This window comes from Ixodes scapularis, unplaced genomic scaffold (assembly GCF_016920785.2).
Source record: "Ixodes scapularis isolate PalLabHiFi unplaced genomic scaffold, ASM1692078v2 PGA_scaffold11__112_contigs__length_91849675, whole genome shotgun sequence".
NCBI lineage: Eukaryota > Metazoa > Arthropoda > Arachnida > Ixodida > Ixodidae > Ixodes > Ixodes scapularis.
This window is the reverse complement of record NW_024609837.1, coordinates 44,589,418-44,605,974: the sequence shown is the minus strand read 5'-3', so window position 1 is coordinate 44,605,974 and position 16,557 is coordinate 44,589,418. Positions and strand designations below refer to the sequence as shown.

General features: G+C 48.4%; 1 protein-coding gene across 1 annotated transcript; it reads right to left on the bottom strand.

Moving 5' to 3' along the window:
- Nucleotides 1–1,632: 1,632 nt before the first annotated feature.
- LOC120849084 lies at nucleotides 1,633–2,891 on the bottom strand. Its single transcript, XM_040221193.1, has 3 exons — nucleotides 2,795–2,891; nucleotides 2,420–2,665; nucleotides 1,633–2,360 (listed from the first exon to the last, which is right to left on the bottom strand). Exons 1-3 carry the CDS (start codon nucleotides 2,889–2,891, stop codon nucleotides 1,633–1,635), a joined length of 1,071 nt encoding a protein of 356 aa, XP_040077127.1.
- Nucleotides 2,892–16,557: the final 13,666 nt, after the last annotated feature.

Sequence of the window (16,557 nt, the reverse complement as noted above, 5' to 3'; positions counted from 1 at the left end):
GCTACTTTTGCTTCTGCAGAAGCCCAGAGTCAGGCAAAATGGTTGCGTGCGATGCCGAGGGCTGCAAGTTTAGATGGTTTCATTTTACGTGTCTCGGCCTTTCACGTGCTCCGAAGAAGAAGCAGTGGTATTGCCTAGACTGCAAGGCAGCAAAATGATTCCTTGCACTTACAGAAGGCAGCTACTGAACTGTTTTGCTATACTTTCCTACCTTTTGCCTGTGTCTTTATATTGCTAGTTACTGCAGTCTTGTTAGTAACTTACTGCAGCATTCTTGTTAGGTTTAGTGAGAATATTATGGTTCACAAGGTTCAACAGAGAAAGTAGGGTGGGATGAAATGCCCAATGGTGGGTTACAAATAAAAGCCACTTGTAGGTGACCTAACTGCTTCACTGTTACTGGGTGGGTCTACCTCACAAAACAAGCTCTACATAACATGCGGCAATTGAAGCAGGAGCACTGCAGTTTACAGTACTTTATTGGGGTCTCTGCAAGCAATCGACACATCTAAACGCAATCACAAAGCTAGAAAAAAGAAAACCACAGAAGGCCTTTTTTGGCTGGACATGGGTTGGCCAGAACAAACTCTCTATACAGTATAGCATGTTCGGAAAAATAAATTTTGCCCCGAACAGCTTGAATAAATTCTAGAAGTACTATATGGTGTTCCTCATGAAGTAGACGTAACTTAACATTCCAGAATCTAGCTTCCCACATTCAGCTGTCACAAAAATAATTGTAAGGTTTCTTAAAAACTGGTTGTCCCATAGAGAGCTCGGGGATGCCTGCGACATTCGTCTGGGTGAGCATCAAACTGACATTCATTTGCGCATCATTAGTGGGCCGAAACTAATGGGCGTACTGCACTAACTAAAAAAACATTGGGTTGTGTGTATGTCTACACAGCCTAGAACTTGGGTCTGTCTCAGCAGGCGAAGAGTCTCCCAGCTGTAGATGAGAAATTTAGCCAATGCAGCACAACCGCTAGCCTGGGGTCTTTAACGTGCACCACGCAGTAGTGATACACGACCACATGCCGCTACGATGCTCATCCAGATCGAAACAGGCAGGGGTAGGGCTTGAACCCAGGATCCTGGGTTCTGCAGCGCTAGCTTTCGCTCCGTGTGCTCCAAGCTGGTGTGCGCTTGCCCACTCGGCCACCGATCCCCCGCACTAACCAAAATTTCTCATCTAGAGCTTAAACATGTGTCGCCTTACACTGGCAGAATTTTCTCACGCTGTATGAACACTTACATCAAATTTGCTTTTGCTTTGCTTGTGGCAAAAAATTAACTAAGATTAAAATTGACAGAGTTCATAGATTACAGACGTCCAGGTACCGTGGTATGCCGTAGAAGGCGCCTGACCATCTACTTTCTCCGCAGAGCACTTGAAGAGCCGATCACTCCAATCTACGGAAGAGACCTAAGCAAGATCAAGAAATGCCAACTGCACTGTGGCACTGGGCATGACGTGCATGTAAAACGCGTGCTCAGTGCCAGACTGCGAGCACCAGGATCTCCCAGTAGGTTTCAACGGTTGGCTCTCCAAGTGCTCTGCAGGGAAAACAAACACACCGGCTACTTTCTAAGGGTGTATGATACAGCTGACGAATTAGCAGGCAATTTGCTTCATTCAGAAGCGGCATCATTTATCGGTACTACTGAGGGAGAGAAGTTGGAAAGGGCACCGCACACCGTTACCACTTTGTCGACTGCTGGCAGATCATCGCCAGGCCGGCAAGTAACAAAGAGGACTGGCAAAGTGGTCTTCAGAATCATATACTTGTTGCGTACTAAGCCGATAACCCTCTCAACGTGTATTCTTACATTGGCAAGCTTCCTTGTCGTCTCCACATCTGATACACTCAGCTGCTGCTTGCCCTTCGTAAATGCGGGTATATGGAGCTTGGCACGATGAAGTCCGACACTGTCCGAAATGTCGAAACCACGGTCTGCTAGGACGACATCTCCCGGTTGCAGCTTGTCGAGGATACCACTGTGTTCTGTGACATGTTTGTCGCTTGTTCTCCCTCCCCAACCCTCAGATATGAAAGTGGTGGTCCCCTGTGGTGCTATACCTATCAAGAATTTGGCAGTGTTGCTTGATTTATACTGGAACCACGTCTGTGCCCTTGGGAGCAAGGATGAGGGCCGTTCAATCTTGATCTCAAAGCAGTCCAGAACAACCGACACCTTGTCCCCAAAGTTATCGTAGAAGGGCTGTGGCATAGTTTGTTGTAGCGTCCGTCTTTCTGGCCAGATGATTTGGCTCTTGAGGCGAAAGTAGGCGACATGCAACCAGCGGTCGAAAACTCGATTAGTGGTTGCCTCGGACACACCAAAGCGAAAGGCCAGATCTGGAATGTTAAATTATGTCTCAACTTCATCAGGAAAACCAGGAATTCCTGAAACTTGCTCAGGCTGTTCGCTGTGGAGTGATGCACAGCACACTCAATCAGGTGGTACACTCCGAAAAGGACATCAAAACTTTCTAATCCGGTGTAGCACTTGACTTCCTTGGGGTCACGCTGAAGGGCTGCTGCGGTGAGCTGATAATCCTCTTTGCTCTGCCTCAATGCGTACACCTCGGTGTTGACAAAGGCCAGGTCATCCTCCATTGCAGCAATCTGGGCAGCTGTGACGTCAGTTTGCACGCTGGTGCCTGCAGTGAGAAATGGAGTCTTTGTGACCGAGCTCTTAAGCGAGACCTTAAAAAAATGTCTTCTACAAAGGCCTGAGCACTGCTTAAGATACTGTCAACACGAAGCGATGAAGCGAAGGTCATGCTTACCTGTCTCCCCGGAAATACTGACATTCTCGATGTCCTGGGGGTCCAAGCGCTGTCCTGCTGCAGGCTCTCCATCTAGTGTGATGACAATGAAACACATAAAAACATTTCATAATTAGCTGCATGTAATAAAACCAACTAGTTAAAGGCACCACGTAAATGTTTATAACAATCAGCAGAGTAAGTTACCGGATTTTTCCGCGTCTAAACCCAGATCGTCTGGAGGGCGTGCCGATGCCTTCGGATTGCTGCGCCGTCGCGTCCTTTTGAATCGAGAGGTGCGACGTGAAGCCAAACGATCCCCTTTGTCTGTGTAGGCAAGCTTGAGACTGGGAATCCCAGTTCAGGATTCGTCTCATCAAACAACTTCGAGGGAGCGCCTGTAAGATTAGAAGAACGGCGTTCGTTGGCGCGTTCGCGGCAGCGAGACTCAGTGCAGCGAGCGCACTTGTTTACATTGCGATGTTACACCAGCACCCAGTTTACCGACGGATCCCGCAAAAAAAGAAACGCCAGAAAACGTTCCTACCTGTGACGAAGTGGATGCTGCATACGCGTGTGTTATCGTTTGCGACCAGGTCGTCTCTGTTGATCGTAGTTACCCACGCGCTTCTTCGCCTTTTTGACAGCTCAAACGTGCGCTGACACTGGCGCGTGATCACCTTCGGCAGCCTGAAAAACCTCGCGTCGCAGACTGTGTTGCGATCGCGACGGTTCTTGCTCCTCGTCCTGTTCGCATAACCGACAACCGCGCATGCAACCATGGCAAAAAAAAAAAATACACTCGGCAAAAAGGCGAGGCGGAGAACGGAATCGGAGAGAGACGCTCGCCTTACTCGTCTGACCCGGCCGGCTACGGGCGCTGCAATGGCGATTCGGCTTGGCTGGTTTCGGTACAGAGCTACGGTGGCGGCTATCCCAGCATGCAACTTTTCATGACGTACGTGCAAGGCATCTATAGACGACGTCCTAGAGATCGGCGCCAAGTATTTCTAGGACATCGCCGAGGACGACCTCTCAGAGGACCACAAAGCGGCGTCTAGGACGACGTCGAGGACGACATCAAGAATGGCGTCTAGGAGGATGTCGAGAACCACGCCCTAGACGTCATCCTCGTCTCCACAGCCTGCTCCCTTGGCTTTGGCGTGTTTGCGTGGGCGGCCTCGTTTGCTTGCGGATGCCGCCGTAGATATAGACGCTGCCGCCGATGTCGACGCAGACTCGGTCGCCCTACAGTTCATCGCACGAAGAACACAACGAGCACAGGTGAAGTCCGGAGCGCACCTTTTGCACACGGCTATCCGGCGGTGACGTCACGCTCTCGCACTTGAGCGAGCGCGACCGTGGGCGGAGCGTGCTTGAAGACGTATTTTATGGCCATCTTTCGGGCACAACGACGCCGCTTTTTAGCGCAATAGGACAAGTAAGGGTTTCGCCTTAATAGGCGTCCAATATTTCTTAAAGTGTGTATATTTCCCCTAAATACCAACTGTTTTTATAATGTAACTCTTTTTCTTTTTTTCTTTTTTTCAGCAACCCATCTCCGTCTAGGTACAGAATCGGCGTTGGGGGATACCGTCTGCGTGATCCTAACGGAACACGAAACGTTTCAGCCGTAAGCGGGAAAATGTTATACCTCATCTTATTTCAATCTTCAAAGAAGCAGAAAAATAGTCAAAGTTAATAAAAATATTCCGAGAAAAAAAAAAAAAAAAAAAAAAAAAAAAAAACCTCATCAAAAAATTTTTAAGCCTCAGTCAACACTGCTCCCTACATCACTAAAAAAAGAAAAACACAAGGTGGCGCTAGTCACACATAGTCTGTAGAGTTCTTGTATAGGCTGCCTACGGGAGCCAGTGTTGCGCGTTTGATTCCACGTGCCGCGTGCCGCCCTCGCCGCTATTCGCCGAGATCCGATCACGTCAGGAGCCGTATCAAGTGTCGTGCAGCAAAGTAGACGTTGCACGCGCCCCGGCGTACGTTCCTCGGCTTTTGAGCGCGCCGCGCGCCTCGAACGCACGGCGCTGCTATTCGCCGAATCCAGTCACGTGAGGAGCTATATCCACATGCCACGCATGAACGCGCAACTCTGGCTCCCGTATAGGGAGCCTATACAGGAACTCTAATAATCTGTAGTGCGTCCGTTTAGCATTACTTGCTTCTTCAATTTTATTTGTGATTATTTTGTCCTTGTGACTGGATGACAGGAGTACCATCTGCGCACGCACGGCAAGCATGTTTGGAGAATGTTTGCTTCTTGCATGTGTATGCTTTGAACACGACTGCAGTCAGCTTTTGTTTGACCAACGAGACGGGGAGTTTTAGGGAATCGTTTCTGCACATCATAGGTACGGTAGGATGGTCCTCTGCGGTAAGATATGCGCAGTGCTCACCGAATTGCCCATTGTGTTGTACCGGATGTGCAAACACGGTTCCCTAAAACTCCCTATAGGAAGCTCTAGGGAACCGTGTTCCCTAAAACTCTCCATAAGAGTTGTAGGGAACCGTGAGGCGGCATCGCCATCCAATAAATGATGCAAAGCCTGTGTAAAGACACTATACTGTCTATACACAGTCTTTTGCATAATTTATTAGCAGTATGGTCGATACTTCAGAGTGACAACAATCACTAAAAGGCTTCGGCCGAAATTTTGATTGACACTTGGAGAGGTTCGGAAAGCCGCCTGTAAGGCATGGGTCGCACTGCTCACGCATCATACAAAAGACCGTCTGGAAACACGAATCACCGCAAGATCCGCGGTTCGAATGCCCGCGTGCCCAAGTTTTATCCTTGAACTCGTGGCTACGCGGAATTCGAAGCGTGGATCCCCCGGAGACTCGCTTTCGAATCTGTATGCGAACACTATTTCGCATGATATATAGACTTTTCCAATGTTTACAAAATCACAGTCCAGCGTGCGATCTTCACTGGCCAGCATGTGCGTGATCGTCGCTTCGGAAAGCGAGCAAAGCACGCGCCATGCGCACGAACATTCAAAATGGCACCAGTCACACGCTCTTTTTTTTTTTTTTTCTTTTGGAAAGGTTTATAAGAAGCGTAACCTTACAAACAAATGTTTTTTTTTAATAAACAATGTCAATTTGCGGGTTTTAACACCTGTATTTGTTTTTCTTTCTTTCGTTTTTTTACGCAAGCGCAGGTGACGATGCATCCGAACTATGACCCTCAGTCAAGAAGTTACGACTATGCGCTTCTCCAATTTGAGACGCCCTTGGACTTCAGCGGTGCTGACAGTGCCCTGATGCCGATTTGCCTTCCCGAGAAGGCTGAGGTCTTTGAAAACCAAACGTGCACTGTGACCGGATGGGGAAGAACGTGTGAGTGTGTCCTCTACAGCGATAGCTCTGCAAAGCGGCTTTTCGTACTCTTTTGAAATGCCATGTATTCTTTCTACATTCAGAATAGCTACTGAGAAAAAAAAGGCAATGGCACAATCAATATGAATTTTATTTTCCCCGCGCTCCAGGTGGGTGACGGCACATGTCACATAACTCGCAAGTTTAGTATGTATCCTAGACAGAAAAACAAATCTGTTTTGAGCAGTTTCTTTGTTTTGTTTTTTCTGGCGCGACTTTAATCAGCGTTTATTTCACACCATGAAACGTGCTGTAATCCGTCGGACACAAGCTACACTGCCCTCATATTACGTTTGCCATGAAACGCGTCTGCGATCGATGTGTTTAGCGTTCTATTTTGCTATGCATTCAAAGTGGTCCCGGAGGGGCGACAAATGACGCCATGAACGCCAAAGCGTGACATGGTGATGATGATGATGATGATGTTGTAGCTGTTCCCTTTGAATCAGGCGGTTCCGAACCATGTTCCTACCTAGCCAGAAAAATAGTAACCAAAAAATTAGAGCCGTTTACAACTCTCTGTAATGCCGAATTAGAGGGCAGCTTTTGAGGTGGAGGAGGGGAGGGTGCAGAGGGGAGGGTATGCCCCTCCTCCCTCCTCCTCACCTCATCCTGTCTGCTACTTCTCCCTCCGAGCGGCGTCGCCATCCCCTCACGAGGGTCGCGTGACCTCACGAGGGTCACGAGACGTCATCGGGGTCACGTGACCCCACGCAAGTCACGTGACGATGACGTCATCACGATGGCGTCCACGTTATCGTCATAGTGAAGACGTCATCAGAGACTTCGTTTGTGACGTCACTGATGACGTCATCAATGATGTCACCAGTGACGTCATAGTGAAGACGTCATCAGAGACTTCGTTTGTGACGTCACTGATGACGTCATCAATGGTGTCACCAGTGACGTCACGCGTCCCATCATGCACCGCGCGGTTACGGCGACGGCGACGCTGCTCAAGCCGGAAATGGGCGCCTAAGAGCTGCGCTCTAAAAAATATCACTTATATCTTTCACTTTCGTATTGCCCTTCGCGTTCACTTTGCTCTTGTCCTTCGCCATCGATACTCCGGCCTCCTTCTCGTTCTTTCGAAGGCTTCCCGGCTCCGTCCAAATGGCTTCGTGGACGCTGCGGCGCGCGTTTCAACCCCACTTCGTGGGACAGCAGCAGCATCTCTGGCTTGACACGCGCTCAGCACCGACACCGTCGGAGGAGATTCGCATCCGAGTGCTTCCGCCAGCAATTGGGCCCATGGAAGGGCCTGGCCAGGTGTCTGTACATTTTCACGAGCGGGACACTACTGCACCGGATACAATTGGTTACAGGCTTGAGCATGAGAGGACGATGTATTCCATGTTTTCGTCGTCTTCTCCGCAAGCCCCGCATGTTCTTTCCAACATCTCATTATATTCATGTTTGTTTTACTAGAGTTCTCAGCCCTCCCGCATGTGCCTCAAAATGCAAGCGGCTGCCCAGGCTGTTATCGTATAACTGAGCCTCCGCTGATATTGCATTTTTGCCGTGGTTGTACACCCGCAGGGTTGAATTGCTCTGGGCACGGTGGAAGAAACACATTTAGGTGATGCCGCTGGCCGCTCTTCCCGCGGGGAGCGAGCGAACAGATCGTGCTCGGAGCTAGCTTCGAACCAGGAGTAGTTAATTCCGCGCCTCCGCCGAGGGCGCTGCGGTATGAGGTCCCTCCTCGGCGAGCCATGGTGTCAGCGGCGGAGTGTGCTCACTTTTCTTGTGGCATGGTGGTGTGCTGGTGGTGTGCGGCCAGTGGCTGGCTTCGTGTTTTGCTTTGGTGCTGTGTCGATCACAGGTGCCACCATCGTGCATGAATGTGAGCCTTAACCCTAAGAGGAAGAAGAAGAAGGAAGACAACACAAATTTACGGACTCTGGCGGCTTGTTGGCGGCGTGGCGGCGGTGGGGTACAACAAGAAGCGGTGAGCATGGCCTCCGAGATACCGAAGCACGCGCGGGAAGACTTTTTCGGCCGTCTCATTCGAGTCGCTCCCCAGCAGTACGAGTGTGATTGCGCTAACCACATCGATGTCTGCCAGTCATAACAAAGGGGCGAACCGTCAGCGTCGCAGGTAGAGATCTGCATTGGTACGGGCCAGACCGCGGGCCACGGGCCGGGCTTGGGCTTCACGGCTAGATTTATGAAGGGCTCGGGCCGGGTACGGGCCTGGCATTTAAGTTTACAAGCAAAGCCAAGCCGGCCATTACCTTTTGTAGAGCGCAGCTCTTAGGCGCCTTTTTCCGGCTTGAGCGGCGCCGGCGTCGCCGTCGGCGTAACCGCGCGGTGCATTATGGGGAACGTCCCATAATGCACCGCGGTGACGTTTTGGCACTGCGCGGTGCATTATGAGAAAGGTCCCATAATGCACCGCGGTGACGCGCGCGTTGCATTATGGGACGTTTCCCATAATGCATCGCGCGGGAGGGGGAGGTGAAGGGGAGGAGGAGGGAGGAGGAGAGAAGGAGGAGGAAGAGGGGGAGAAGGCGAGGAACACGGGAGGAGTAGATAAGGAGGGAAGAGGAGTTTGCAGGGATGAGGAGGAGGGGCGTACCGTCCCCTCCGTAAACCTTCCCCTCCTCTTCCTCGAGAGCTGCGCTCTAATTCTACTTTACAGGGAGTTGTAAAGGTCTTTCATTTTTTTAGCGGCATGTTTCTTGGAAGCGTGTTAGAAGGTTGGGGGAGGAACCACTGTGGCGGATAAACAGGTGCTGAAGCATGTTTTTGTACGGTTTGGTGTGTGCAGCGAATGTTCTTCCAGAGGACTAGCGGCGTGGCGTTCCTTTTCGTTCCCCGCGACGCCGCCATCATGCCATCCCTCCTCACCACCAACACGCGCACACAAGCACCTAAACAATGCACACCCTTTCCGGCGTAAATCATTTGTACTTACGAGTGCTCGCATCTCCAATATGGGTGAAGAGATTGCCCTGAGGGATGCTTTTTCTGAACAATTTGTCGCAAACCACCGCAGAAAAACGGCAACATTCTTTTTTTTTTTTTTATGGTTGTGCGCAGCGAGAGTGGTTAATTTAGAACTTAGTCTTTTTCCAAACCCGTCGCGATGTTTTCCTTCCTTTTCAACTGTGACACGTGCTAAAGTTTACTGCTGCTTGTCATTTTTGTTGTTCCGTCTTCTCCACGCAGGTTTGGTCGCAGAAAAGGGCGATCGGGGTGATTTGTCTTAACAAGCAGCCTATAGGCCTGCAGATTGATCCAACTGATAACAACAAAAAAAAACTGCGTACAGTATTTATTGTCGGGTACCCTGATGAACTTATGCTTAGCAGTGGCAAGCGAGCTGCCATGCCGCGCAATTTGTGAGCTATTCATTGTGGGCAAAAATCAAGGGCGGCCGGGCCGGACCGGCTGTCGGAAATGGGTAGCGGGCCACGGGCATGTCCGAGCCCAATAGACAACGGGCCGGGCTAGGACGGGCTTCTAAATATCGGCCCGTGCAGTCCTCTAGTCGCAGGCATCGCGGGTGTGTGGTGTCTGTCGCGTCGTCGTGCTTCATCTTGAGTTCACCCGGGCTCCCCAAATCTACCATTATCACAAAGATTCTAAAAAAAAAAAAAAAAAATGGCGAAATCATTGTGAGGTGGCTCTACCTCACCACCAGAAGTTTTTCCCCAAAGCCGGGGTCAGACTGCTCATACATGATACAAAATACAGTCTGCAAACAGATTCAAACGTGAGCCACCACGAGGTGTGAGCTTCGAATGCCGCACGGCAACGAGTTCAAAAAGACACTTGGCACGCGGCATTTGAACCACGGATATCGTGGTGATTGATATCTGTAGACTGTCTTGTGTATAATGTATGTGCATTGTGACCCCGGCTTAAAGGTACTTCTAGTAGAAGCAAACACCGTATAGGACCCGCAAAAATTGCGTAATAAATATTAAAAATATGAAAAGAAGGACAACACGAACTACGCTATATAGTACCAAACCTCGTGTTCAGGCTCAAAAAACTCCGCAAAACAACGTGCGTAGATTAAAAAAAAAAAAAAAAAAAAATGAAACAATTGCAGCATGATTATTTTGATTCAGGGAAATCCCAAATTTCTAATGTACGGAGCTATTTTTTTTTTTCTGGAGCTTTATACGTGCTGCAAATTGCAGTCAAATATATCAAAAGCTGCACTTGTAGCTCTGGCCGCAACATCTCCAAAAGAATATCTCAAAATAAATAATTCAACAGGCATCACAACTTGTCTATCTACGTCCCCAGAGCAGCTGTTCACAGTTCTACCCCGATACACAAAAATTTGTTAGTAGAAGTTGCAGTAACTCGACGTAACAAGACTTTCTATTGAACTCTTCTGCCTCGCGCCATGCTGTCGATGACTGGGTTGGGAGCGGCTCCCCGCGGAGAGGCCGAGTGACCGCCGCCTCCTTCTCTTTTTCCAATTACGCCCTCTCCGCAAGAATGGGACGGCCGGAGAAGCGTTCTCGGACTTCGGGATCTCGGAGGCGTTGAACTTGTCGTCGCCCCTGATGACAAGTAGCCGGGATAACAGCTCGTGACGTCACGACAAGGCAAATCCTGGCGCCCTAATCTGGGCACTTGGCGACTTGGCGCCGGCCAATCAGAGCCGCCAGATTTCTCGCCGCCTTTTTCGCCAAGTGTCCAAATTAGGGCCCTTGGTCGTGACGTCTTGAATGGCAACTCTAAGAGGGCGGCACCGAAACGTCTCGGCGCAAATAGCAGAGTCGCTCCAATCGGTGATACCGGAACTTTGTCGGACACCACAAATTGACACCGAAAAACGCCGAATCTGAGGGGGGCCGGAAGCGCAGGCATGGGGTCTGCCTGCGAACCCTCCCCCGCAGATTTGGAGTTTTCCGGTTTGACCGAAAAACCCCGAAAAAGAATATGTCCCCCATCTCAAGGAAAATCAAATCCCGAAAATAATAATTGTACGAATGTTTTTTTTTTCCTTTTCTTTTTTACACAGCTCGCATCACTGTTAAGATACCTGACATTCTTCAGAAGCTGGACGTGGTCATCATATCTCCAAAAGTATGCGAACTTGTCTTTCAAACAATCATGGAGGACACAATGATCTGCGCGCAACAGTTTTTGAAATCACCAACGAATGTAAGTTGACAAGAGGCGTATCAAAATGAACCGGATGGATGGATGGACACAGCTAAAACCTTCTAATGGGGCAGCGACTTGCGCCACTTACCCGGTTGAGAGTGTCCATATCATATCCTAGTCACACGGGACCTTAAACTCGTTCCTGTAGGGAGAGGTAAGGGAGAGAATTAAACTGTAAACCGGTTTTCTTCTCGGCAGAAGACGATTCTGCAGGTCGGCTTTCAAGAGTGACCGAGGTCATACTTTAACTTATAACTTCCGGTGATATCCGGAAGTTATAGGTTTTTATGCTGGACATGTACAGTTCGCCTCAGTATAGTCAAGTTTGATATTTGTTTATTTAAAATGCGCCCCAATACCTGTTAAATCAATTATGAACATCAACACACAAACTGTACTCCAGATTTCGCAAGTATGCGTGGCTGGTTGTGTCGTGAAGTCACATCATGCAAGGTAACTTAAGAATCACGAGCATTGTCTTATTCTCGGCTTTGATCAACATGGTTGACGATGCGTACAAAGATCATCGTCGAAGAACTGAGCTTTTCTCCCCTTAATACCGTAAATCTTTCCTTTCTCAGAACGAGTTTCTTTTACCACGACAGCAGTCAAGAGCTGTCCTGGCTCCCTTTGCATGATGTTAAAGGGCAACTCCGGTATACTTTCGATTTTTGATTATGACTGCTTTTAGTGCTGTCAGCGACCCTGAATTGCAAGGTGTAATTTTTTTCTCGTTATTCTGCGTAGTTTTAAAGATATCGACGCCTCAAAGTTTTGTTTGGGGCGCGGCCAACAAAACCGAAACTAGCCGCTCGAGGCCCCGGCAACACTGGAAATCGGCCGCTATGTGAACGTGACGTCAGGATCGTTCTCGTTCAACGAGTGCGCACGCCGAGCGGCACCTACCTCTGTTGCGCTAGCCGTCTAAAGATAGGAGGTAAGCTGATTTTCTTTTAATTCTATATACGTGGTAGTTATCCAGCATATGTAGCAAGAGTTAGTGCGTATGCCCAAAGGCTATCAACCGGAAAACCCGTGAACTCGTACGGTGCCGTACTCGGCGGCCGCCGCCGTGCGTGCGCTATGCCGTACTCGTCGCTAGTATACATAAAAGCTAGCGACTGGAAAACGAGTGAACTCGTTCGGTGCCGTACTCGGCGGCTGTCGCCGTGCGTGGGCTATGCCGTACTCGTCGCTTGTATACATAAAAGCTAGCGACTGGAAAACGAGTGAACTCGTTCGGTGCCGTACTCGGCGGCTGTCGCCGTGTGCGCGGTCTTCCGTACTCGTCACTAGGCCTGAATTGTCATCGGGGCTTCGTGGATGGAGCGGCGACGCCGCGCTGCCAGTGACGTACAGTACTGGGGGCCCTCTCGCTTTCGCGCTGCGGGGTCAGTTCCAGACACGAAGTTTTGAGGCTCTCCGGCGCGGGCCGCGGCGCCGGAACACACGTGTGCTGAACTGTACACGTCTGTTTTCTCGTTGTTTTTTCCTCGGGCGCGTAAAAGCCGAAGTCCTAAGTCCACTCGTGAAACGGCGTTCACCCACACCTTCTCCAATTTCCGGTCCGTGGAAATCTTGTGAAAAAGCACCTCCGTGTTGCGCAGCGGGTTGTTTGAGCAGCCCACAACACTACAAGTTGCACATCGGCATCTTTCGAGGAACAGCTGGGCAGTCTTGGGCGCACCGAGTTGCTCGCTAAAACGAGTCTTGGAGTCCTCACAAGCAAATAAACAAAAGGCTATACCGAAGCTACACGGGCTACAGATAAAAGAAACGACTGAACACGCCAATCACAAGCCGAAGTAGCGGTGGTAGCGGCTCAAAGAAGCGCACTCCGCGCAGCGCTCGGACCGGAGGAAAAAAAGAGAACGATACTGACGTCACGGCTCAATGGGGAGTTTTAGAATAACGTACGCAATTTTAGCGCACGCTAGCGCTAAATTTAGCGCTTGTATTAGCGCACGCGACGCAGGGGAGTTTTAGAATAGCGTTTCTCCGCCGCGACACAAAAGCCCAAGCATCTCGCGCTTGCGACGCCACCAAGATACAGACAAATTTTTATTTCACACACGGAATGATGTAACTTTAAAAGAAAACGAGTTTTTTGGTCCAGGGTAGCATTTTAATTTGTTTAAACATGAGAACACGACGCGAGCGGTTGACCGGTCGTGTCCGCTTGCGTCGCCTCGGCAAGAGAGGTCTCGTGTACTGACCTTCGCACATCGTTCCTTCGCCGTGAAATGTTCGCGCGTCGCAAGCATCAAGTTGCCGGTGATCACTGCCAAACCGAGTACAATGTCGTCCTGTATTGAAAATTGCAGTCGCGAGGATGCCGCCGACGTCGCACTCACGACGCCGCCAAAGCAGCCGCCGACATAATCCTGGAAGCCGCCATTTTTTTTAACTGTGCTCGTCTTGGCTTTAGCCAACTTCTCATCACGAATCCTCCTTGGAGAAGCGCAAAGACTCTTTGCGTACGCACGCTGTTTTCGAGAAATAGCGCGCGCTAAAATTACGCACGTAAAGCGCAAAACCTGGTTTGCGTTCGGAGCATGCGCAGTGGCGACGACGCTATTCTTTGCGTACGCAAAGCTTTAGCGTGCGCTATTCTAAAACTCCCTAATGTTGCTTTAGCGATCGGCAACCCGCTGGCCGCCCGCTAAAGAGCAGCGGCTCGCGGCGGGTCGCATTTTTATGATCGGCATTAGTTGAGAATGCGGCGTCCCACGGACGTAATATTTCGGCTGGGGTCGTATTTTGTGTCACTAAAGCGATACCAGTAATTCATTTCATTTTGAGTTTCGGCCGGAGTTGCCCTCTAAGTCAGAGCTTTCGTTGTTGCCAACAAAAGCGCCGTGTGTTTTACACACTAAAAAATCAGTTCGAAAAATAACTTTTTGGAGTTCTTCGGCTTGTCCATATTTTTCACCCTAAAAGGTTCTTTTAAGCACCTTATAAACAAGTTCTTCATGAAGAACCTTTAAGGAGTTCTTTTAAGTTCTCTTTTCAATGAAACAGTTCTTCGTGAGGAACTTTTAAAAAGTTCTTTTCAGCCCTTCTTTTGCTAAAACAGTTCTTGGTGAAGAACCGTTTAACAGTCTTTTAAGTTCTCTTTTCAATGAAACAGTTCTTCGTGAGGAACGTTTAAAAAGTTCTTTCCAGCCCTTCTGTCGCTGAAACAGTTCTTTTTAGTTCTCTCTCGGATGAAACGATTTTTCATCAAGTACCTTTGGAAGGTTCTTATAAGCTCTTTTTTAATTAACCAGTTAATAATATGAAGAACCTTTATTGAGTTATTTTAGGGTCTAAGGAAATAAGTTCTAAATAACCTTTCAAGGGAACTTTTATGTTGGGTGTGCGAATAGCCCCTCGGTTCAAAAAGAAGAGCGATATTTCTAGGTTTAACGCTGCAATGAAAGTCATTGTGTACAGTGGACTTCTTGAATCTAGAAATATCGCTGCGCTATTTGAACCGAGGGGTATTCGCACACCCCAACAGTAAAGTTCCCTTGAAAGTTTATTTAGAACTGTTATTTCCTTAGACCCTAAAAAAACTCAATAAAGGTTTTTCATGATTCACTGGTCAATTGAAAGAGCTTATAAGAAGCTTGCAAAGGTATTTGATGAAAAACCGTTCCATTCGGGAGAGAACTAAAAAAACTACAAAGGATTTCATTTCAACCCCTACTTGCTCACCCCTAACTTTTAAGTTACTTTTCACCGAGAGAGCTTTCTATTATGAACCTTTTCAATGAAATGTTTGTTGCAAAGACCACTTTCGAGTTAGCTTGAATAACTTATTCGCAAAAAGCGACTTGGGCAGCAATTTTAGGTGTACAGTAGCTCTTTTGTAAACCGCTCTTTAACGACTGTCTCGAACTGTTCAAAGAGGCAATATACATCACCTAGACGTTTTGTAAACGTCAACAGACGTGCAAAACAGGCTTTGAACGATTAGGCTCCTTTTCTGGGGCACTACTTCTACTGCAGAACCACTGGCTTGGATGGACATTCAAGTACACATTCATCGTTGATACTCTTGTCAAGACCAAGTATGAGGTATAGGGAATAAAGGTAGGAGAAACAAAAGAGATGCTCTGCAATGTCCAACCTGTCAATGGTGAAATGAAGACAAGATACCGCGGTTCACAAAAAACATACTGACGTTTATTGAACATGACTAGATTGAAACTTAGCACATGAGTAGTATGCTTCTCTGCCTAAAATATAGATAAAATAAAACACGGCCTAGCGGAACACTGAAATGAGACACAGAAATTTTGGCCTCGAGAAAATGGAGACAACGTTCTAGATGTCTGATTTCATATGTGGCACGTTAGCGAGCTCATATCTATTATTTGACCACTAACAGAAGAAAACAAAAACTGACTTGCAAAAACTTCAAAACCCTTTCTTGTTGAGGTATACTTTATGGATAAAAATGCTATCTTGGAGACGAGGTGGACGAGGCAACCACTCAAGTGTGGAAGCAGGAAAAAGGGAATTGCGGCAAAACCAGACTTCTGGCCCCTTCCTTCTCATGACGCCCCTCTCCAACCACACACTGCGAGGGCGCATGGCACAAACAGGTGTTAAACCCAGACAAAGAGCACAACGGCACTGCAAGTAGGTAGCTGCAAACCAGGCTGTTAGCTGAATTTAGACAGTGCCTAAGTCTCTTAGTATACCCTTTTTAGGTTTGAGGTAACTCAAAACCAGACAAAACTGATCCACCATTCAGACTGTCTATTGCTTTGAAAGTTTAGTGGAAAAGGCGTTAAAATTACCACTTCGGGAATGCAGAGGGCCTTGTACAGCTAAATAACATCAGTGGTGGTATTGCCAGCGATGTCTACCCTCCTTGCCTGTGACGTCTGTGCCATTATTTGAAGTAAGAGCTTCACATCTGTTGCCGCCTTGGAGCATTCAGCAGCCATAATCTCTACGTGGTCTGCCCTGTTGTCGGTACCTTCTACGTCATGCTGTGGAACCTGAAAAAAAAAGTCAGTTCCATGCACACAAAATGAGATTTGAAGAACAAAGTTGTGTACCAGACGAACTCCAGCAAGCCTTATTTTATGTTATGTAAAAAATTGTAATTTAAACAGTGGGTGCACGGGCCCAAATAGATCAAGTTATGTGCACTCTATATTTTAGCTATAATAAGGCAGTTCGATGCAACGAAAGAGATTTAACCGAGAGACAACCAGAGAGTATTTGATATATCTGACAAGCCATGCAACTGTGACTTT